The sequence below is a fragment of the Balaenoptera ricei genome, chromosome 5 (genome assembly GCF_028023285.1).
Source record: "Balaenoptera ricei isolate mBalRic1 chromosome 5, mBalRic1.hap2, whole genome shotgun sequence".
Lineage (NCBI taxonomy): Eukaryota > Metazoa > Chordata > Mammalia > Artiodactyla > Balaenopteridae > Balaenoptera > Balaenoptera ricei.
The window spans coordinates 117,472,656-117,497,223 of record NC_082643.1 but is presented as its reverse complement, the minus strand read 5'-3'; the positions used below and the strand labels follow the sequence as shown (position 1 = coordinate 117,497,223).

Below are 24,568 nucleotides of genomic sequence, written 5' to 3'. Positions count from 1 at the left end.
TTACAATTGTTATATCTTCTTCTTGGATTGATCTCTTGATCATTATGTAGTGTCCTTCTTTGTCTCTTGTAATAGTTTTTATTTTAAAGTCTATTTTGTCTGATATGAGAATTGCTACTCCAGCTTTCTTTTGATTTCCATTTGCATGGAATATCTTTTTCCATCCCCTCACTTTCAGTCTGTATGTGTCCCTAGATCTGAAGTGGGTCTCCTATAGACAGCATATATACCGGTCTTGTTTTTGTATCCATTCAGCCAGTCTGTGTCTTTTGGTTGGAGTACTTTATCCATTTACTTTTAAGGTAGTTATCGATATGCATGTTCCTATTACCATTTTCCTAATTGTTTTGGGTTTGTTATTGTAGGTCCTTTCCTTCTCTTGTGTTTCCTGCCTAGAGAAGTTCCTTTAGCATTTGCTGTAAAGCTGGTTTGGTGGTGCTGAATTCTCTTAGCTTTTGCTTGTCTGTAAAGGTTTTAATTTCTCTGTCAAATCTGAATGAGATCTTTGCTGGGTAGAGTAATCTTGATTGTAGGTTTTTCCCTTTCATCTCTTTAAATATGTCCTGCCACTCCCTTCTGGCTTGCAGAGTTTCTGCTGAAAGATCAGCTGTTAACCTTATGGGGATTCCTTTTTATGTTATTTGTTGCTTTTCCCTGCAGCTTTTAATATTTTTTCTTTGCATTTAATTTTTCATAGTTTGATTAATATGTGTCTTGGTGTGTTTCTCCTTGGATTTATCCTGTATGGGACTTTCTGTGCTTCCTGGACTTAATTGACTATTTCCTTTCCCATATTAGGGAAGTTTTCAACTATAATCTCTTCAAATATTTTCTCAGTCCCTTTTTTTTTTTTCTCTTCTTCTTCTGGGACCCCTATAATTTGAATGTTGGTGTGTTTAATGTTGTTCCAGAAGTCTCTGAGACTGTCCTCAATTCTTTTCATTCTTTTTTCTTTATTCTGCTCTGCAGTAGTTATTTCCACTATTTTATCTTCCAGGTCACTTATACATTCTTCTGTGTCAGTTATTCTGCTATTGATTCCTTCTAGAGAATTTTTAATTTCATTTATTGTGTTGTTCATCATTGTTTGTTTGCTCTTTAGTTCTTGTAGGTCCTTGTTAAATGTTTCTTGTATTTTCTCCATTCTATTTCCAAGATTTTGGATCATCTTTACTATCATTACTCTGAATTCTTTTTCAGGTAGACTGCCTATTTCTTCTTCATTTGTTTGGTCTGGTGGGTTTTTACCTTGTTCCTTCATCTGCTGTGTGTTTCTGTTTCTTCTCATTTTGCTTAACTTTCTGTGTTTGGGGTCTCCTTTTTGCAGGCTGCATGTTCGTAGTGCCTGTTGTTTTTGGTGTCTGCCCCCAGTTGGTAAGGTTGTTTCAGTGGTTTGTGTAGGCTTCCTGGTGGAGGGGACCAGTGCCTGTGTTCTGGTGGATGAGGCTGGATTTTGTCTTTCTAGTTGGGAGGACCACGTCCCGGTGATGTGTTTTCAGATGCACCTGGTGTGTCTGTGACCTTATTATGATTTTAGGCAGCTTCTCTGCTAATGGGTGGCGTTGTGTTCCTGTTTTGCTAGTTGTTTGGCAAAGGGTGTCCAGCTCTGGAGCTTGCTGGTCATTGAGTGGAGCTGGGTCTTAGGGTTGAAATGGAGATCTCTGGGAAAGCTTTCGCCGTTTGATATTACATGGGGCCGAGACGTCTCTGGTTGACCAATGTCCTGAACTCGGCTCTCCCACCTCAGTGGCTCAGTCCTGACACTTTGTCAGAGCACCAAGACCCTGTCAGCCATATGGCTGCTAGTGTTGGAGGGTCTCCTGCAGAGGTGGGGTTGGCTGTGGCTCACTGTGGGGACAAGGACACTGGCAGCAAAAGTTCTGGGAAGTACTCCTTGGCATGAGCCCTCCCGGAGTCTCAAAAATTCTTAACTAATTAAAGATATGAAGTAATTTAAAATATTTACTAGGCAATATGGTGTAATTTGCTGTTTGCCAAGGGTAAACCTAATTTTTCTGGTTTTGGTTTTTGATAGCACAGAACATCAACCCAAATCTAAAGGATTTTCCCTCTGTTCTTTAACAACCTACCTATTTCATCTCACTCTTTCCCCTGCCCTAACTAGTCCATTAGAACAATATTACCTGGGATTGTTTTTACATTCAAAGTGTATAGAATAGTCTCTATTTTGACTATTATAACACCAATAATTAGAAATTGATATAAATGGATGTAAAAATATTTAAATTATTTCTTATCCGTAGTATGGCAGGAAATCAGTTAGACCTCAGATTAATTATTTGTCTTTCTCTGCCTTCAGGTATATGGAATTTTTCCCTACTCCATCCAACATTACAAGTGACTTTCTATTTGAAAAGAGTGCTAATTACTTCCATTCAGAAGAAGCTCCCAAACGAGCTGCATCTCTGGTCCCCAAAGCCAAGATCATCACCATCCTCATTGACCCCTCAGACAGGGCATACTCTTGGTATCAGGTATGAAGCAGTGAAAAATACTGTTAAAAGCATTTGGTCATAGCTTGAATGTAAGTAACGTGAATTACCAAAGTCCAGATGTATTGAACAGTCAAATGTTAAAAGAGCTAAACAAACAAAAAAAATTATGAGAAATAAGAACTATTGATAAGATCTAACTGATATCAGTTTGGGCAAAGAGTTTCAAGCATAACATAACAGAAGAAAATCACACATCAAAGAATTAATAGATTGAACCATATAAACATGTAAAATGTTGGTCAGTCACAATTAACAAAATTAAAATAACTATCTAAGTAGAGCATCTTTAGCAATACATGTTAAATGGCTTAGTTCCCTTAATTTGTAAAAAAAAAAGTTCCTGAAAATTGGTAAAAGTAACTAACTAACTAAATAAATATTTGAGTAAAAAAATGAGCAGACAGGGCCTCCTTGGTGGCGCACTGGTTGAGAGTCTGCCTGCCAATGCAGGGGACACGGGTTCGAGCCCTGGTCTGGGAGGATCCCACATGCCATGGAGCGACTGGGCCCGTGAGCCACAACAACTGGGCCTGCGCGTCTTGAGCCTGTGCTCTGCAACGGGAGAGGCTGCGATAGTGAGAGGCCCACGCACCGCGATGAGGAGTGGCCCCCGCTTGCCGCAACTAAGGAAAGCCCTTGCACAGAAACGAAGACCCAACACAGCCATAAATAAATAAATAATAATTTTTTAAAAAAAATGAGCAGACAAGCAAAATGCATAGGTAAACAATTTACATACACACACACAAATCCAACCGCACAATAATTTACATGAAAAATGATCAACCTAATTAGGATCAACAAAATATAAATCAGAATGGTACTTTTAAAAATATCATCTTGACAAAAACTGTCACGCTTATTCTCTCTGTTGACAAGGGTGTGATGATAAAGGTGCTCGAACTTTCCAGTAGAAGGATATATATGGAGATATTTTCTGAAAACTAATTTGATGAGAGTTATCAAAAGGTTTGTAAAGGTACTTTTGTGCTGTGATTCCTCTTCTGGAATCGATCATAAGAAAACCTCAAAAGGATTAAAAATATGTATCTCTTTTTTATTCATCGAGATACTAATCATAATAATAATAACAAAAGGAAAAGTAAATATCCAACAATATAGAATTGTGTCACACCAAAATGGAGTATTCTTCAGCATTTCATGATGGTTTTAATCCATAGAATGATAATTAAAACATTGTGTTCATTCTAATGTGTGGATAGATATTAATCAAATAAGCAAAAAGGTATATAATTAGAAATTTTGAATGCTCTGTGAGGAAGTATGGGAGGTGCTATGAGAGCACTCTCTAGAGAAATCAACTTTAGACTTAAAACTGATGGACGAGTAGGTTTAACTGAGTGAGGGTAGAGGGAGAGTGGGGCAGAGGGAAAGTATGTGTAGTCCCCTGGGTGCAACGAACCACAGCACAGCTAAAGAACTAAAAAAAGGTTCATGTGGTTAGAGAGCAAAACCCGAGGTGGAGACCTGCGGGAGATGAGTCTGGGAGGCACATGGGGGCTAGAAGCCAAGTGGGAGAACCAAGTGGCCACCATTCCTTGAGCCATCGAAAGCCTTTTTAAAATGTTAAACCAGAATTAGTTTAACATTAGTTTAGTTAGTGTGTAACTACCAGAATTCCTTTTAGAAAACATGATACTATCTGCTATTTGAAGAATGGATTGGAGTGGAAGAAGTGACCACTCAGAGAAGTCAAGTAGAGGCTATTGCAATAGTCCTGCTGTGAAATGGCGGTAGCAAGGACAAAGATAGTAAGTAGAAATGGGATGAAGGATAAAGTATCAAGAAATCTTTAGGGATTAAAATCAACAGAACCTGGTCAGAAAACAGTGTGAAAGATAAATCAATTTCCATCCTGGGCAACTGGATGATAGCCATATATTCCCGTGAAAAAGAAGCACTGAAGAAGGATACAGGTGTTGTGCGGGGGTGGGGGAAGGCTAAAGATGTAATGTGCAATTTAAAAAAAGTAATTTAAAATCAGTAACAAATATTTACTAAATCATAAAATGGCAAGATCTAATGATGGGGCTAATACTACTGTAATTTTGAAATAACGGTGAGTATAAACATTTGATATATCTGAAAGACCTGTAATGTGATAAAAAAAGAACTGATTTTTATTGGTGGTAAAATCACAAGTACAGTACATACCAAATTTTATTTAGAAGTTACTAAAAATAAAGAGACTTTTTTTTGAAGATTCATGTTGATAGATCCTCTGAATTCTATCAGCGGGAGTTATTAGGAACCCCTGCATTGAAACTTAAGGGATAGAAAAGGGTTTAAATGTACTAGCTGGTAAATTTGAAGGTCTTGGATAGAGAAATTAAAGTGACTATGATGGTCTCTTTTTCCTTTAAAAAGCTGAGAAAAAAAAAAAAGTTGAGAACAAGTTAATCTAATGAAAAGAGGGGGAAAATTTGGGAGGCAGTAGTTTAAGGACAGAAGAAAGGGGGTATGAAATCTTGCTACAGGGGTGAGGTAAAGTTGACCAGAGAAATGTAAAATTGCCCACTGCAATGAAAGCCTAATTAAAGCTGATGACCTTGAATTTAAGGTGGTAATAATCTATATGTACTAAAATCCCAATGATATGAGTGCATACATAAATTAATGCCAAAATAAAGTAGATTAAAAGAAAAAATTTAATAGCATTGTAAAATAACAAGTAATTTTTCCTTTTCCTTTATTCTTTTTCTTGACTTTTCAAAATTTCTTCAATAAACATATATCGCTAAGAACAAATAATGATGGACAGAAAAACGTGATACTGTAAACTGAGATTGCAAGTGGTTAGGAATTCAAGTGGAACACTTGTTTTGGGAGCAAAATCCAGAAATTATTGTTAGAATCCATGAGTCATTGACTCCCTAATATACAAAAATGTGTCTTTCTCACTATAACAAAATTCACATTGCAAAGCAAGATAAACTTATTTTTTTCAATCGTGCCAAAAATATTGAGATGTTAAGCCTTAATGAAACATTTTGAATGTGAACATTTGGGGGAAAATGTTGCACATTTTCCTGGCAGAAAAAATGGTCACTGCTTAGAGCAGATTTATATGAATCTTTTTTTTTCCCACATGGATTCAACATTTTTTTTTAAAAAGAGAGAATCTATGCCTGCTTCTTCAAGTAAATTCTTTGAACATACACATTTGAAATGAATAAATTTTTCTGATAATACTTTTTATTGCTATATTGCTAAGAGTAGGGTCCCCAGCCTGCTGTACATTTCAAAATAATGCAACCTATTACTTAGGTTACATTATTACCCAGTCCTGTCTATTCAGTAAGTACCATAAATTTGAAGCTCAGCAGGGATAATTCAGAAACTCCTACAAATGTCACCTGCCACTGTAATTTCTACCCCACATTTTTATAATGGGCCTCACAGAGGACCTATAGTGCTATTTTTTCCAGTTCTGTGTGACTTCTGGTCATATTTTTACGCTAATCTTTTTAGTTGTATAAGTATAAAAAAAAGTTGGTGCTAAACTGATATAAGTCAATATAGAGCAGATTAAGTACAATTCCATATTATCACTGTGCAAAGTAGAAATGTTCGCATTACTGTATTAACATGCACATAGTATGTTTATATTTCTTTACTCAAGTTACCCTGTTTCTACACCTTGTATTAATTAAATGTACTATGTAGTCTCTATGTATGTAGCATAATGCATTTACAAATAAGGTCAATAAATATGCAATTATGAGAAGGCTTCAAAAGTATTATTATTTCTACCAACCTACCACTCATTAGTTACACTTTAACCATTTACCACTTAATCATCTTTACTTTCTTAGCAATTTTTATTTCTAACATATATAAGGGCTGCTATTACATAATTCTATCAGGCTCTAATATACTTCCATCCTTATCGTGTAGTAAATTTTCTTTAAGTTCACTTTTAGATATCTTGCAAAATCAATTCATCCATTCCCACACACCTCATTCATCTTCACTCAAATTTACTTTAAAGTTCTCTTAGTTTCCACATTTATTTTTTTCTGCTTATTAAAATCTTTCTCACTACATTTTAACTCAAAAGCATCAATCATTAAAAAAGATCCCTTCATCTTTCATTCAGAACTAATCACTTATTGGTCTGACTATCACAGCAAATAACTTATACCTCTAGTCAAATATATGACTTTATCACAATCTGTTAATCTATTGTTTTCCATACCAGATTTTGATTTCTTTGAAGACAGTAATTTTGTCTTACCTATATCTTTTTATCTCTAGAATCTATTGCAGGTTATTGTTCTGGGAAGGATCTTAATAAATGCTTATAAAATTGTATTGATTTGTGTTGGGCTCTTGAGCTTGACCAATGATGGTAGGAGGTGAAAGATTCAGAGAATTTGGTACTGAAAAGCAGTAGTGAATTGGTATTTAGGAATTAGCAGAGTTAGGTGGAAACCCTTGGGAGGGTCAAAGTGAAGTGCCTTGGGCAACATCAACATAAATGTGACACCTGAGCAAGCAAGAATAAACATCTGCCTTCTCTGTACCCATAGCACCTGACACACAGGGATATTAGGGAATTGTCAGAACCCTCAGCAGTGGCTGTAATGAAACAAGAGCACAGTAATATGTAAGCCTACTCCTGCCAATCAAAATCTCTTTTCATCAGGCTTGATCTGTCTGGTCCCTGACATCTTTTCACTTATAATCAGACCCATGGAGAAAATCCTTGTACTCTGTCTCTTGTCTTGCACCTAAACGTTTTAGACATGAAGGCAACCACAGGCTTATCTGAATGCTACTTGATATATATGGAAGGCTTATACTCTATATAAACAATATGCCAATGCCTAGGTTTCAATATAGTATGCACTTTTCACCTTATTTTTCATTCTAAAATGAATTAATTATTTTTTGTTACTTTTTTTGGAATAAAAGACACATGACACCCACACATATATCCACACATCAAACACATACATGCACACATACCTATGCAGGCATAAAGAAAATTAATTTTACAATTGACTTTCTTATTAAAGCACCAAAGATCACATGAAGATCCAGCTGCCCTGAGGTTTAATTTCTATGAAGTTATCACAACAGCACATTGGGCCCCATCTGACGTGAAAACTTTGCAGAGAAGATGCCTATTACCTGGATGGTATGCGGTCCACATAGAAAGATGGCTAACTTACTTTGCTACTTCTCAGGTAATGTCCTGAACTGAATTTCTTCTGTTTATTATATCCTTATAGTGTTGCACTGACAAACAGAAAATATAAATTAACATTGCCACAGATAGCAATTTATTATCAGAGATGATCATACCTAAGGAAGAAATGTGGATTTTTACATTTTTAATGTCAATGGTAGTATTACAATGTTAAGTGGCTGTGAAACACATTCTGGGGATCTTCTTTTGGATAGTAGCTGGTCTCAAAGTGGTAGGGCCTCACACAGGAGGCATCAGGTGCTTCATAGGCAATCACCAGTAGAGGAGCAGCCAGTTAGACAGAACCTTTATGGAACACCATGTGCAGATACCCGTGTGTCATCTGTCCTGTGGGACTCTTATAAGGAAAGAAGGAGGTCATGGATTAGACTGTCAAAACGGAAAGTGTTGTAACAGCTCCAGGAACTTGGGATAGAACAGGAAATAAGGATCTGAGGAAAGTGTCCACATCCTTTATCTTCTTCATTCCAGTCAGGTCACAACTAAAACCTGAGTTCTCTGTTGTGGTTTGTAAGGAGAATAGATGGGTAATTTTCATCTGTATGCCCATTATTTCCAAGCCCTTGGCTCCAAGGTTAACTCATGGAATTTCATAGGTTGGATAATTATCTGTATTACAGAGCAGATGGAAAATCGTGTTTCTACTGAACTACTAAATCAAGAGAGTGTCAGTGTTTATTTATGATTTACAATCAAGTTAGTTAAGGGTTATAAAAAATGCCTTTGGCAAAATTTGCTGTTTATTTGGAAGGACACAAGAATAGTAAACATTAACATGTATGCTAAGTAGTCCATATTTTCTTCCTTTTCACACTGATCTAATTGATTAACATCTTACCAGGTCAAGGGAGGCAGCTTGGTCTATTTAATTTAATTTTGTTCTTCATAAAGTGACTATTTTTGACTCTACAGTTGCTAATTATTGATGGACAGCAGCTGAGATCTGACCCAGTTACTGTGATGGACGAAGTCCAGAAGTTTCTGGGAGTTACACCTCATTATAATTACTCTGAAGCACTAACGTGAGTCTATTCTCATGGTTGATTTCATTTCCATTATTTGCCATCATAAATTATCACTGGTAGGTGTGTATATAGCATCATTAATACTAGGTATGAATTTATACATCATTATGCTACTCAAAAGCAGTCAAAGGAATGTCCTCATTATTCATGTAGTGTTTCCCTTTTGAATACCAGGAACACTTTACCTTATAGGCATTTTATGTATCACAAATTCCCCTTTTCGTGAGCTTTTTCCCAGTATAAATTTGTTTAAGTAAACTTTCTACATGCCTACTCTATGCAGAAAGTGTTCTAGGAATTGAGGTTACAAAGGTGAGACAGATGATCTCTTTCCCCAAGTAATTTACAGGTTAGAAATAAAATGTTGATGGCCTCCATTAGCTCTGTGAAAGTGAGTAGTGTTTTGGGCAGAATTGGGAAAGGGATACATTCATGTTTTACTCTGTATTTATTAAATTGTGTATAACCAAATATAATCACGTATAATGTTGTAGTTATTATTGCACAGCTGACCGCCCAGAACCTACCGGCATGTAACCGTAGCCATTTTATTATGCTCATGGATGCTGTGGGCTGGGAATTTAGACAGGACACAGCCAGGACAACTTGTCTCTGCTCAAAATATATACCTGGGGCCATATTTGGGAAGACATGAATATCTAGGTATGACTTGAACGGCTGGAGACTGGAGTCTTCTGGAGGCTTCTTTACTCACATCTTTGGCTCTTGGACTGGGATGGCTCGAAGCTGAGCTCAGTGGGACGAGACCTCTCTGTGTGACTTTCTCACAGTGTAGTGGCTTTGTGTTCTGAGAGGGGGTGGTATATCGAGCAAATGTGGTTCAAGGCCTTCTCTGATCTAGCCTTGCAAGTCACATAGCATCACTTATGTCATATTCTATTGATTGCAACCAAGTCACTAGAGCCAGTGCAAATCCAAGGGGAGGGAAAGGAGCCTCCGCCTCTTGATGAGGAGGGGCAAGGATGTTCTGCAGAAGAGAATGTGGGAAGGGGTGTATTGTTGAAGTCACCTTGGGAAAATAAAATCATATACTTGGGTAATTGAAAATGGAAAAAAAAGTGTAAAGAAGCAAAATAACAAACAAAAACAAAAGCTCCAAGCAGTCAAAATATATATTTAAAAGGGCATGTACTTGATGCCCTCACAAAGGCCTGATATAAAGCCTATTAAGTTTTAGACAAAATTTTAACAAGCTTGATTATATAATTTCCCAGTTCACAGCAGATTAGAATCAGCAATTAGACAATTAGAGAGGGTAATGGAAGGACAGGAAAAGAAGCAATAAGATTGGGTTGTTCCTTATCCACTAAAACAAATCTAATGAAGTTTTTACCTACACATGGAAATTACAACACAAGGCATGGCCCCTGTTGATTAAGTAGACAAAGCTTCCCATAATACGTTTACATAAATACTTATTGATGTCAGCATGTCTTCCCCTGCCTGCCTGCAGTAGTTTAGGGAATGGTTCTATCCTGTTTACTACAAATAGTTCCTTATGGTTCAATAAACCTGTAAAATCATACTTTTAAAGAAGAGATTACAAACAAGTACAGAATATATGGTTTTTAATATGTCTCACACATCACAAAAATTAATAACTATAGTGATGTTCAGTGTAATAAAAGAACGTGTAAGGCAACAAATTCATATCCTCAAAGTTGTCTAACAGTTATTTGAGAAAGGCTTTGCATCTTAATTTCACAATTTCATGCCTACTGAAACCAAACCATAAAACAAGGAATTGATATAACTTAGCAAGAATAAATGCCCATTGTTAGACTTCGGGTATATAACATTGTCAATGAAATAAATGAAACCAGGGCAGCAAAGTAATGTGGATTCAAGGTTATGGCAACCCTATCTAAAAGAATGACTTTCAATATTCTGGATGGCTCCCCTTCCTCAGGTTGTATTAAGCTCTGCCTCACAACAGCTGTTTGGAGAGCAAGGAGAGACAGCAGCCCATTCTGAGACCTCTGTACACTGGAGAGTAAAGAGATGCTCTCAGTGTGTATAAATATCTTGGCTTGGTTGCCAGAGCTGTATTTTACCTTAATGCAGTTAAATATTCTCATCCTGAGGCAGAAAATGCTGTTTAGGGGCACTGTTGTGCTGCCTTCCCCATCTCATTTTGTACAGCATGCAGAATTGTTTTTCCTCTTGGGAAATTAATGAAAACTAGAGAAAGACCTATGATAGGCAAGGAGCAGATTGAAAAGTCCAGGTTGGAAATGACTCTGTCTTCCTTTTATCCATTTAACCAGTGATGTATTTAATTTTAATTGATAACATGTACTAGGACAACCTGGATTGCAAAGATCAGGTCTCTAGTAATAGATTGGGCAGGGAACTGTGACAAAAAATTCCCTCTCCCCGTGAATGAGTTCACATATGCGCAGAAGCAAATTGCAGGTGCACCGGTATTATAGGAATGGGCCCAGGGCAACAAAATATTCTGCAGCTAATTAACTTTATGTCCTACTCAATTATGCTCCATCTTTCTAAAACATCTGCTGAGCAACAAAAATGCAAACCTTTTCGATGTTTTATGCATGCAGCAAGTCCCATAGCAGTAAATTTAAAATTTCCCTTCCTATTTGGTTTATTCTTTCATTTTTCCTACCTTATTAGTCCTAAACAAAAATTCTTATATATCTGAGTTTAAACCAAATAATTAGGCCACACATTCTTTCTTTTGTAACTTTGTGCAGCCATGGGAGCAAAACAACATTAGAATTTTCTTTAAGAGTATTGGGTCTGAAATAACCAATAGGATCATCTGCCTTCAACAAAAGAAATGAAGATTTGTCTAATCTTCCATTCACCATTTGTATAATCTGTGTCTCATGTTCTCTGGAAAAATATAGTGAATTATATCTTTACCCTTTTAATTTCCTCCTTGAAAAGTATAAACATTTTGAACTGTTAAAAAAAATATAGCAGTTTTCTTGGAAGCTTTAATTCAGGTTTATATACATGGAAGCAACCTAAGTGTCCATCGAGAGACGAATGGATAAAGAAGATGTGGCACATATATACAATGGAATATTATTCAGCCATAAAAAGAAATGAAATTGAGTTATTTGTAGTGAGGTGGATGGACATAGAGTCTGTCATACAGAGTGAAGTAAGTCAGAAAGAGAAAAACAAATACCATATGCTAACACATATATATGGAATCTAAAAAAAAAAAAAAAAGTGGTCATGAAGAACCTAGGGGCAAGATGGGAATAAAGACGCAGACCTACTAGAGAATGGATGGACTTGAGGACATGGGGCAGGGGAATGGTAAGCTGGGACAAAGTGATAGAGTGGCATGGACATATATACACTACCAAATGTAAGATAGATAGCTAGTGGGAAGCAGCCACATAGCATAGGGAGATCAGCTCGGTGCTTTGTGACCACCTAGAGGGGTGGGTTTGGGAGAGTGGGAGGGAGGGAGACACAAGAGGAAAGAGATATGGGGATATATGTATATGTATAACTGATTTACTTTGTTATAAAACAGAAACTAACACACCACTGTAAAGCAATTATACTCCAATAAAGATGTTTAAAAAAAAAAAGTATATTTACATTACATTCAGTCACCTTACTATATACCATTGAATGATTTCAAAGAAATCTGTGAATATATTTTAACAGGGAAATCATATAAATAAGACAATAAATATTCTAAAGATCCTATATATATGGTTGTAGTTTTGTAGTTCATCTTTCATCTTTTATGGATGAACAGGTAAAATATAAAACTTAATAATTTCATCATAAGAAAAGACTAAAGATCTATATGTTCTTTTTCATTACAGAAATATCAAAAATATATAACATATAGTTTATTTAATCTCATAAATCAATTCAATGAATATTTGTAGAATTGAATTAAATTAAATCAAAGCAACAGGCATATGAAAGTGCATTTCCTTTATACAATTGGTGAGGCTCTCTCAAAATTCTGTGTATAATTTATAATCATTATATTTTTATTATCATTTATATATTTGATCTTTTGTAGTTTTGATCCCCAGAAGGGCTTTTGGTGTCAACTACTGGAAGGAGGAAAGACCAAATGCCTTGGAAAAAGCAAAGGTCGAAAGTATCCACCCATGGATCCAGAGGTAATATTTTCCTCATCTTTGAAATACACTGGTAGAACCCTGTGCATACAACTATTTCAAAGCTAGTAGGCAATAAATTTGATTCCTTTTTCTGCTTTTTCATTGCTATCGATAGTTTTATATTTGGAAAATAAATAGACCAACAGAGATAGATGATTGATAGATATCTGTAGAAGCTGTGTGCTGGGATGCAATTCAAACATAAATACTTACTGAACAGTAACTCCTTTCCAAATGTGTAAAGTACTTAAATAAATTATCTACTAAACAAGTGGTTTTGGACAAAATATATAAGCATTATTATTACATATTAAATACATATATCCAACGCCTATGCAATGCAAGGTACTGAGTTAAGCAAAGGAGAGTAAACTGCTCTGATCACCAATTACAACATGTGGTGGAGAGCTTCTTCCACGTCGCCAAGCAAGGCTCAGACACCAGCTGTGTGTCCCACAACTCAACACAATTCTGACACTGTCTTCCCAAAGATAGTAACAGATCCCACAGGCTAAGGACCCCATCCTACAAGACTGTCCCTCCCTGTTCAGGTTTTCACCTCAAGTCCCAAGTCCAGGTTATCACCTCCATCTTGAACCACTGGCTATAGATTGGACATTCCAAAAACCCCCTCCTTGGTTCTGATTAATATGCTAGAGCAACTCCCAAAACTCAGAGCAACATTTTTCTAATTGGATCACTGTTTTATTACAAAGGGATATAACTCAGAAATAGCCAGATATATGAGCTGCATAGGCCAAGATATGGGGTAAGGGTGTGGAGCTTCCATGCCTTTTCTGATTTCTCTAGTCTCCCCAAATCTCCACGTGTTCATCAACCCAGAAACTCTCCAAACCCCATCCTTTTTCGGTTTTTATGGAAGTTTCATTACAGGGACATGATTGATTAAATCACTGACAAATGGTGATTGATTCAACCTCCAGCCCCCCTCCCTTTCCCCGTGGTCAGGGGATAACACTAAAGTTCCAACCTTTTGCACCAGAGGGCAGACAGCAGAAGCAAGAAGAACTACAATCCTGCAACCTGTGGAACAAAAACCACATTCACAGAAAGATAGACAAGATGAAAAGGCAGAGGGCTATGTACCAGATGAAGGAACAAGATAAAACCCCAGAAAAACAACTAAATGAAGTGGAGATAGGCAACCTTCCAGAAAAAGAATTCAGAATAGTGATGGTGAAGATGATCCAGGGCCTCGGAAAAAGAATGGAAGCAAAGATCGAGAAGATGCAAGAAATGTTTAACAAAGACCTAGAAGAATTAAAGAACAAACAAGCAGAGATGAACAATACAATAACTGAAATGAAAACTATACTAGAAGGAATCAATAGCAGAGTAACTGAGGCAGAAGAACGGATAAGTGACCTGGAAGACAGAATGGTGGAATTCACTGCTGCGGAACAGAATAAAGAAAAAAGAATGAAAAGAAATGAAGACCGCCTAAGAGACCTCTGGAGCAACATTAAACACAACAACATTCGCATTATAGGGGTCCCAGAAGGAGAAGAGAGAGAGAAAGGACCCGAGAAAATATTTGAAGAGATTATAGTCAAAAACTTCCCTAACATGGGAAAGGAAATGGCCACCCAAGTCCAGGAAGCGCAGCCAGTCCCATACAGGATAAACCCAAAGAGAAACACGCCGAGACACATAGTAATCAAATTGGCAAAAATTAAAGACAAAGAAAAATTATTGAGAGCAGCAAGGGAAAAACGACAAATAACATACAAGGGAACTCTCATAAGGTTAACAGCTGATTTCTCAGCAGAAACTCTACAAGCCAGAAGGGAGTGGCATGATATACTTAAACTGATGAAAGGGAAGAACCTACAAACAAGATTACTCTACCCGGCAAGGATCTCATTCAGATTTGATGAAGAAATCAAAAGCTTTACAGACAAGCAAAAGCTAAGAGAATTCAGCACCACAAAACCAGCTCTACAACAAATGCTAAAGGAATTTCTCTAAGTGGGAAACACAAGAGAAGAAAAGGACCTACAGAAACAAACCCAAAACAATTAAGAAAATGACCACAGGAACATATATATCGATAATTACCTTAAACGTGAATGGATTAAATGCTCCAACCAAAAGACACAGGCTTGCAGAATGGATACAAAAACAACACCCATATATATGCTGTCTACAAGAGACCCACTTCAGATCTAGGGACACATACAGACTGAAAGTGAGGGGATGGAAAAAGATATTCCATGCAAATGGAAATCAAAAGAAAGCTGGAGTAGCAATACTCATATCAGATAAAATAGACTTTAAAATAAAGAATGTTACAAGAGACAAGGAAGGACACTACATAATGATCAAGGGATCAATCCAAGAAGAAGATATAATAATTGTAAATATTTATGCACCCAACATAGGAGCAAATCAATACATAAGGCAACTGCTAACAGCTATAAAAGAGGAAATCGACAGTAACACAATAATAGTGGGGAACTTTAACACCTCACTTACGCAAATGGACAGATCATCCAAAATGAAAATAAATAAGGAAACAGAAGCTTTAAATGACACAATAGACCAGATAGGTTTAATTAATATTTTTAGGACATCCGATCCAAAAACAGCAGATTACACATTCTTCTCAAGTGTGCATAGAACATTCTCCAGGATAGATCACATCTTGGGTCACAAATCAAGCCTCAGTAAATTTAAGAAAATTGAAATCATATTAAGCATCTTGTCTGACCACAACACTATGAGATTAGAAATGAATTACAGGGAAAAAATGTAAAAAACACAAACACATGGAGGCTAAACAATACGTTACTAAATAACCAAGAGATCACTGAAGAAATCAAAGAGGAAATCAAAAAATACCTAGAGACAAATGACAATGAGAACACGACCATCCAAAACCTACGGGATGCAGCAAAAGCAGTTCTAAGAGGGAAGTTTATAGCTATACAAGCCTACCTCAAGAAACAAGAAAAATCTCAAGTAAACAATCTAACCTTACACCTAAAGGAACTAGAGAAAGAAGAACAAACAAAACCCAATGTTAGCAGAAGGAAAGAAATCATAAAGATGAGAGCAGAAATAAATGAAATAGAAACAAAGAAAACAATAGCAAAGATCAATAAAACTAAAAGCTGGTTCCTTGAGAAGATAAACAAAATTGATAAACCATTAGCCAGACTCATCAAGAAAAAGAGGGAGGGGACTCAAATCAATAAAATTAGAAATGAAAAAGGAGAACTTACAACAGACACCACAGAAATACAAAGCATCCTAAGAGACTACTACAAACAACTCTATGCCAATAAAATGGACAACTTGGAAGAAATGGACACATTCTTAGAAAGGTATAACCTTCCAAGACTGAACCAGGAAGAAAGAGAAAATATGAACAGACGAATCACAAGTAATGAAATTGAAAGTATGATTAAAAATCTTCCAACAAACACAAGTCCAGGACCAGATGGCTTCACAGGTGAATTCTATCAAACATTTAGAGAAGAGCTAACACCCATCCTTCTCAAACTCTTCCAAAAAATTGCAGAGGAAGGAACACTCCCAAACTCATTCTATGAGGCCACCATCATCTGATACCAAAACCAGACAAAGACACTACAAAAAAAGAAAATTACAGACCAATATCACTGATGAATATAGATGCAAAAATCCTCAACAAAATACTAGCAAACGAATCCAACAACACAGTAAAAGGATCATACACCATGATCAAGTGGGATTTATCCCAAGGATGCAAGGATTCTTCAATATATGCAAATCAATCAATGTGATACACCATATTAACAAATTGAAGAATAAAAACCATATGATCATCTCAATAGATGCAGAAAAAGCTTTTGACAAAAGTCAACACCAATTTATGATAAAAATCTCTCCAGAAAATGGGCATAGAGGGAACCTACCTCAACATAATAAAGGCCATATACAACAAACCCACAGCAAACATCATTCTCAATGGTGAAAAACTGAAAGCATTTCCTCTAAGATCAGGAAGAAAACAAGGATGTCCACTCTCACCACTATTATTCAACATTGTTTTGGAAGTCCTAGCCAAGGCAATCAGAGAAGAAAAAGAAATAAAAGGAATCCAAATTGGAAAAGAAGAAGTAAAACTGTCACTGTTTGCAGATGACATACTATACATAGAGAATCCTAAAGATGCCACCAGAAAACTAAGAGAGCTAATCAATGAATCTGGTAAAGTAGCAGGATACAAAATTAATGCACAGAAATCTCTTGCATTCCTATACACTAATGATGAAAAATCTGGAAGAGAAATTAAGGAAACACTCCCATTTACCATTGCAAGAAAAGAATAAAAAGAATACCATTGCAATAAAGAATAAAATACCTAGGAATAAACCTACCTATGGAGACAAAAGACCTGTATGCAGAAAAGTAAGACACTGATGAAAGAAATTAAAGATGATACCAACAGATGGAGAGATATACCATGTTCTTGGATTGGAAGAATCAGTATTGTGAAAATGACTATACTACCCAAAGCAATCTACAGATTCAATGCAATCCCTATCAAACTACCAATGGCATTTTTTATGGAACTAGAACAAAAAATCTTAAAATTTGTATGGAGACACAAAAGACCCCGAATAGCCAAAGCAGTCTTGAGGGAAAAAAACGGAGCTGGAGGAATCAGACTCCCTGACTTCAGACTATACTACAAAGCTACAGTAATCAAGAAAATATGGTACTGGCACAAAAACAGAAACATAGATCAATGGAACAAGATAGAAAGCCCAGAGATAGACCCATGCACCTATGGTCAACTAATCTATGACAAAGGAGGCAAAGATATACAATGGAGAAAAGACAGTCTCTTCAATAAGTGGTGCTGGGAAAACTGGACAGCTACATGTAAAAGAATGAAATTAGAACACTCCCTAACACCATACACAAAAATAAACTCAAAATGGATTCGAGATCTAAATGTAAGACCGGACACTATAAAACTCTTAGAGGAAAACATAGGAAGAACACTCTTTGACATAAATCACAGCAAGATCTTTTTTGATCCACCTCCTAAAGTAATGGAAATAAAAACAAAAATAAACAAATGTGACCTAATGAAACTTAAAAGCTTTTACACAGCAAAGGAAACTGCAAACAAGATGAGAAGACAACCCTCAGAATGGGAGAAAATATTTTCAAAGGAATCAACGGACAAAGGATTAATCTCTAAAATATATAAACAGTGCATGCAGCTCAATATTAAAGAAACAATCAACCCAATCCAAAAATGGGCAGAAGACCTAAATAGACATTTCTCCAAAGAAGACATACAGATGGCCAAGACTCACATGAAAAGCTGCTCAACATCACTAATTATTAGAGAAATGCAAATCAAAACTACAATGAGGTATCACCTCACACCAGTTAGAATGGGCATCATCAGAAAATCTACAAACAACAAATGCTGGAAAGGGTGTGGAGAAAAGGGAACCCTCTTGCATTGTTGGTGGAAATGTAAATTGATACAGCCACTATGGAGAACAGTAATGGAGGTTCCTTTAAAAACTAAAAATAGAATTACCATGTGATCCAGCAATCCCACTACTGGGCAGATACCCAGAGAAAATCAAAATTCAAAAAGACACATGCAGGGGGCTTCCCTGGTGGCGCAGTGGTTGAGAATCTGCCTGCCAATGCAGGGGACACGGGTTCGAGCCCTGGTCTGGGAAGATCCCACACGCCACAGAGCAACTGGGCCCGTGAGCCACCATTACTGAGCCTGCGCGTCTGGAGCCTGTGCTCCACAACAAGAGAGGCTGCGACAGTGAGAGGCCCACGCACCACGATGAAGAGTGGCCCCCACTTGCCGCAACTAGAGAAAGCCCTCGCACAGAAACGAAGACCCAACACAGACAAAAATAAATAAATAAATAATTTAAATAACTTAAAAAAAAAAGTTAAAAAAAAAAAAAAGACACATGCACCCCAATATTCATTGCAGCACTATTTACAATAGCCAGGTCATGGAAGCAACCTAAATGCCCATCGACAGACGAATGGATAAAGAAAATGTGGTACATATATACAATGGAATATTACTCAGCCATAAAAAGGAACGAAATTGCATCATTTGTTGAAACGTGGATGGATCTAGAGCCTGTCATACAGAGTGAAGTAAGTCAGAAAGAGAAAAACAAATATCGTATATTAACGCATGTATGTGGAACCTAGAAAAATGGTACAGATGAACCGGTTTGCAGGGCAGAAGTTGAGACACAGACGTAGAGAACAAACGTATGGATACCAAGGGGGGAAAGCCGTGTTGGGGGTGGGGATGGTGGTGTAATGAATTGGGCATTTGGGATTGACATGTATACACTGATGTGTATAAAATTGATGACTAATAAGAACCTGCTGTATAAAAAAAATAAAAAATAAAAAGTTCCAACCTTTTAATCACAAGGTTGATTCCCCATGACCAGCCTCCATTCTTAGGTGGGATCCAAAAGCCACCTCATCGACGTAACAAAATATACCTTTATCTCTATCTCACTTAGGAAATTCCAAGGGTTTTAGGAGCTCTGTGCCAGAAATGGGGTCAATGATCAACTTCATATTTCTTATTATGAATCACAATATCACAAATAGGATACAGGATAAAACTGTTATGAGCCCAGATTTATTATAGGAGGATAAATTAGTTACAGTCACTTGTTTATAGTAAGATACACAAAACAATGTGAAACTACAAAAAGGCAGGGGAAAAAAACCTTTCAATAAAAGTTATGGTATGTGGAGATAGACTAGGATTGGGAAACCAATTAGCAATCAACTGAGCAGATATAATGAGTATCTCTCCTAAGACAAGGTGGGCCAAAGGAGGATGGAAGTGATTAGGTATTACTATGGATATAGAAGAACCAGAAGGTCCTCAAACTATACCTTTGAACTCAATAATTTCAAAAGGGCTTCAAAAATCACTTTAATCTACCAAGAAATCAATGTAAAATTCCACTACTTCTATTAAAATCTTATCCAGAACTTGAAGTGTTTACAATCTGGTTTAAGGGAAGAAATGTAATGAAATACCTGGTGAATGGTACAAGACGAAATGTAGTTGTCTTAAGTCCATTTCCACAGTACACACAAAAGTGGCTAAGGGAGTTTTAGGAAGAAAGAGACTCATTTGTGCTGAAATATTGGGAGGGCTTAAGAGAGATGGTGTAACTTTGACCAGATGGAAACCTATACGTGGGCCATTGCTGCCTATATTTTCACAGGAAAAATGTTCATCTCTACTATTTTATCAAAGAGACACAGAACTATGTTCATTGGGTTCTAATATGAGGTAAGTGACATCTAGAGAGAAAGACCAATTATAAATTTTCTGTCTTCCAGAAATAAAACAAACTAAAACCACAGATATATCTGATAATCTTTTTTTAAACCATTCATCTAAAAGTGGCCCATCAGTCCAGCTTGGTTAGGAATATAAGAATCACAGGAAGGATCATTATAATGATCTTTATAATGAGACCTTATAATATCTTTGAAGAAGAAACGCTTAATTATTTTTCAAAAAAACTGTTTTGGTCCTGAATAAATATAGAAAGCATTTTATAAATTGCAAGTTATTTCTTTAATCATGAAATTCAACTTTTGTGATTATGTTCATTTTTCATCTTTATGCTATGACCCAATTTTACATAAAGTGACCAATTTTAAAAACATAGATGTTTTTTCTGTAGATTTGGTACCACATCCAGTCCCTACGTACCTCATTCTTCTTTAGTATTATATACTTCTTATCAACTTTTCTCCCTACATAGACTTCAGCAATCCCTTAATAAATAGGTGTTTTAGTGGTTGTATAAGGCACATAAGTTATACCCGGACCCATTTTTATTTTACAGCTACACTTCTGCCAAATCTTTTCTAACGGTAAAAATGAGTGATATCTGTGGAAAAATACAAAGAAATACCTATTTTATAGCCAGTCCTAGTGTAGTAGACTTTCTTAAGAAATGTGCACAATCTCATTTAATGAACTAATAGCTTCCTTTGCCTTCTTTTTCTATTCACTTTTCAGTCTAGAACCTTCCTCTCTAATTACTACCGAGATCATAATGTGGAACTGTCCAAACTGCTACACAGACTGGGGCAGCCTCTCCCATCATGGCTGAGACAGGAGCTACAAAAAGTGAGATAGCACTGGAGAGAAGAACCAAGGCTCCCAAGATACTGACTTTTACTATGAAACAGAAAAACAAACCCCCCATCTTTTATCCCCTTAATGCACTTGTGACTGTCAACAGAGGATCGTGTGAATAAATCTCCTTCTATCTTTTTCATAAAATGAAAACTGTTATATATGCACGCATTGGCAATTACTAGCATCAATCCCTGTGTGAGCTTTTGAGAAATAATGTGGGGTTTTGTGGCATTACCCAGTTTCCAATGTGGGGATCATAACACAGCCCAGTTCCTCTGTTAACCATAAGGTTTCTGAAACTGTGTTTGACTGAGAACACTGATTATATGCAAGAAACAAATTAGAATCTTGAGGAAAAGATAAGGACTGAGATATCTGTAAATGAGGCTAGTAGTAACCCAATATCTGACTTAAGGGCTTACATTTTCCCTTGCTAATTTAAAAACAATTTTGCTTTTGTTATGAAATTATAAGTATAATCCTATACTCTTATTTTCAGCAGTTATTACTTATTATATTTAGCCCACACATGTTTTCCTCTGTTACTCCTCTTTATGAATTTCTTTGACTTGCTAAAGAAGTTGCGAAGTTGTAACCTCCCACATTTTTGGTCTGTTTTCCTCTTATAGGAGGAGACTATCTGAAAGTTTCCATATTCACTGACAATAGTATTTTATCTGGCAAGGCATGCCATTCTCAGTGAATTTTGCATTATGGTTCCAACAGCGTCTATCAGAGATTTGGGGGGGAAAATGAATGAGAAAGTGCATACTTTGCATAATATTAACTACTGTGTGTAAGGCCATCTTTCCATGGGTAAAAATCTTACCATGCTATTAATCTAGGTATTTCCACCTGGACAATGATGTAGTATTTATATATTTTTTCACTATCCACAGAAGAAAAAAAACTTTATTGATAAGACATGGAATGAAAATACCAATATGTGTTTACAGGTAGAGAGAGGCACTTGTGCCTTTTATGTAGTACATGTCAATCGTTTAAAGCATGCACTTTTATATGTGTCAGTACATATACTAATGCAGAAGATTATGTTTTTAATGCCTATTTAACAGAAGAAATGTAATTTAAAACTTACCTCTTTAAACACCATGAATTCTCTAAATTAAACCATATTTCTCATCCATGCCATCCAAAAATTAATTTCTAGAGAAGAAGTGATGCTCTTCCTGTCTTAGAGTTATAGGTTACTCTCCCATTTGGAGGATTTTTGTCTCATTTGTCAATGAAGATATGTTAAAGATTTGTTAATCTTTTCAGTGATACATGAAGGTAAAATTTCAGCAGAACAGTAAATCAAAGTGGCTTTGGTAGCATTACCTATCAATCCATCCTTCCTCCAGAGTAATTTTTCTATAGGCTGTAAATAATATTACGTTCTCCTATATTCTGAGCAATTATGCTTGACATAATTCAATGTCTTCAAAGGAAACTGAAGATCATCTTTTCTGTTTATTTGTTGTTTGTGGTTTTAAGCAAACAATTCAAGTATGATCTAAAAGAGAATCAAGAAACAGGATTCACCTTTGGATCTATACTTCATTAAGATTTTTGTTTTTCTGTTGTTTTCCCACTGCATCTAAAGGCTCTTGATCTTTTTCAGAAAATGTTAAGATTTTTCTTGGGTATGAATTAATACAAATCACAAAACTGTTGCTTTTGTTGTTCTTTGTTCAGTGTGAGACTCAGTTTCTCCACCTTATTGTTACTTAGGTGAGCATGTGCTTGATAGCATTCCATTAAAGCACACTAAAATCGTAAGAATTGTGTATTTAGAACTCTAACTTTTGATTTATTTGTTCACTAGTTTCCTCCAGTTACATTCTAATTTTTTCTTTCGTGAAGTAGAGATTAACATTTTTTTTTCCCAAGTGGGAAGAAAGAGATATTTGTAGAAAAGAGGGGAGATACTTTTCATATTGAGTAAAATTCATATAATTCAAAGTCCACCTTATCACCAGATTTTTTGAAGTGTAACTAATTTTCTGCATTTTTTTATTTTTTCTAAATAATGTATACAGTATCATTCACCTACCTACAAATAGCTGGGAGCAAAATTCCCACAAATTCAACTAGTCTTTTCTTCCCTGGTTCATTTCAATCAGTATGCACATTTTTCTTACTAAGATTGACAATGAAGACAACAAAACAAATTTTAATTATGTAATTCATCTCTTACAGTAAACTACTTAGAGGAACTCTGGGCTATGAGAAGATTATAATAAATCTGGAAAAATTTTAGTTTTAAGAATATCTTGGTTTTCCCAATTTTTACCCACTGGCTACTTCAGAACTATTGACTCAAGATTTAACATAGGTAATAGTTTAGCATTCTAAATAAATTATCTTTCGTGGTCTTGAATGACATACTTTTTAAAATTTTAAGGAACTTCCTAAAACCTTTAAACAAGACAGTATTTCTCCTCTTTCCTTCTTTTTCTTTATTCCAACTGCCTAACTTACAAATATAATCGTTGATTACATTAATAAAGGTAAGGAACAATATTTGATTATAACCCTACATCAAAATATATTAATATATGCTTGTCAAATACCAGCCTCTAAAAATTATATTACAAATCTCATACAAAAACAAATTTGGTTTGTGTTTAACAATGGCCTCAAAACAATTAAATAAGCAACAAGGAATAATGCTAGTGAGAAGAATTTATTCTCCTTCTAACACTGTTTTTTTTTTTCTACAAAAAAGATAGTTCTTCATCCAATAAGAGATTTTATTTGCCTTGATTTCAACAAACCCATTCACATGTACCTCATGGAGTTTTTGTTCTTCTATCTCACTGTTTTAATATGATATAAAGTGACCTGTTTACCATGAGTGTCAATTTATTTTTAATTATGCAAACAATTTACACTCAGATAATATCTTACAAGCCTGCTTTTGGTGGCTAGATAAGATATTAACCATTTGCTTGATGGAGGTCCCTCAAAAACAATGCTGGCCAACGATTTCAAAAAGAAAGAAATCGAAGAGTCTTGCATATAGGATTTTACTTCAACTGTAGGAACACAGCTTGGCCATAGGTACATATGTTTGTTTAGTATATGTATATATATATGCAAATGAATATTTTCTTGTGTGAGCCAGTGAGGTGGGTGGGGAGAACATAAAGAGAACTCTGCATTTACTGAAATTGTTAAATAACTGATGTAGTACATGCATAACATATCTTTGGTTCTCACTTCTTCAGAATAAATATTACTGCTGGTATGGCCACTAGAGTAATGTTGTTTTTTCCTCTAAAATCCAAGGTTTTCACCCATAGATGAATCTACTTCCTTCCCTTTGACTTGGTTCACTCTATACATATTCCCTGAATTCCAAACATATAACAAGTGTAACCAGGAAATTATGAGAGTGGACTTTGGGTATCTGGGGTCACATCCCAGTTCTGCCTCAGGCA

At 35.9% G+C, this 24,568-nt stretch overlaps 1 protein-coding gene across 5 annotated transcripts in view; it reads left to right on the top strand.

Annotated features, from left to right (window-relative positions):
* LOC132366631 (bifunctional heparan sulfate N-deacetylase/N-sulfotransferase 4) overlaps positions 1-22,176 on the top strand; it is an 843,093-nt gene extending 820,917 nt beyond the window's left edge. For all 5 annotated transcript variants that reach the window (XM_059924230.1, XM_059924226.1, XM_059924229.1 and 2 more), the window contains 5 exons: positions 2,321-2,495; positions 7,559-7,729; positions 8,665-8,774; positions 12,820-12,922; positions 21,000-22,176. In XM_059924230.1, the coding sequence (XP_059780213.1) occupies positions 2,321-2,495; positions 7,559-7,729; positions 8,665-8,774; positions 12,820-12,922; positions 21,000-21,119 (679 nt within the window). In that variant the 3' untranslated portion in view covers positions 21,120-22,176. The remainder of the gene's footprint in view (positions 1-2,320; positions 2,496-7,558; positions 7,730-8,664; positions 8,775-12,819; positions 12,923-20,999) is intronic.
* Positions 22,177-24,568: the final 2,392 nt, after the last annotated feature.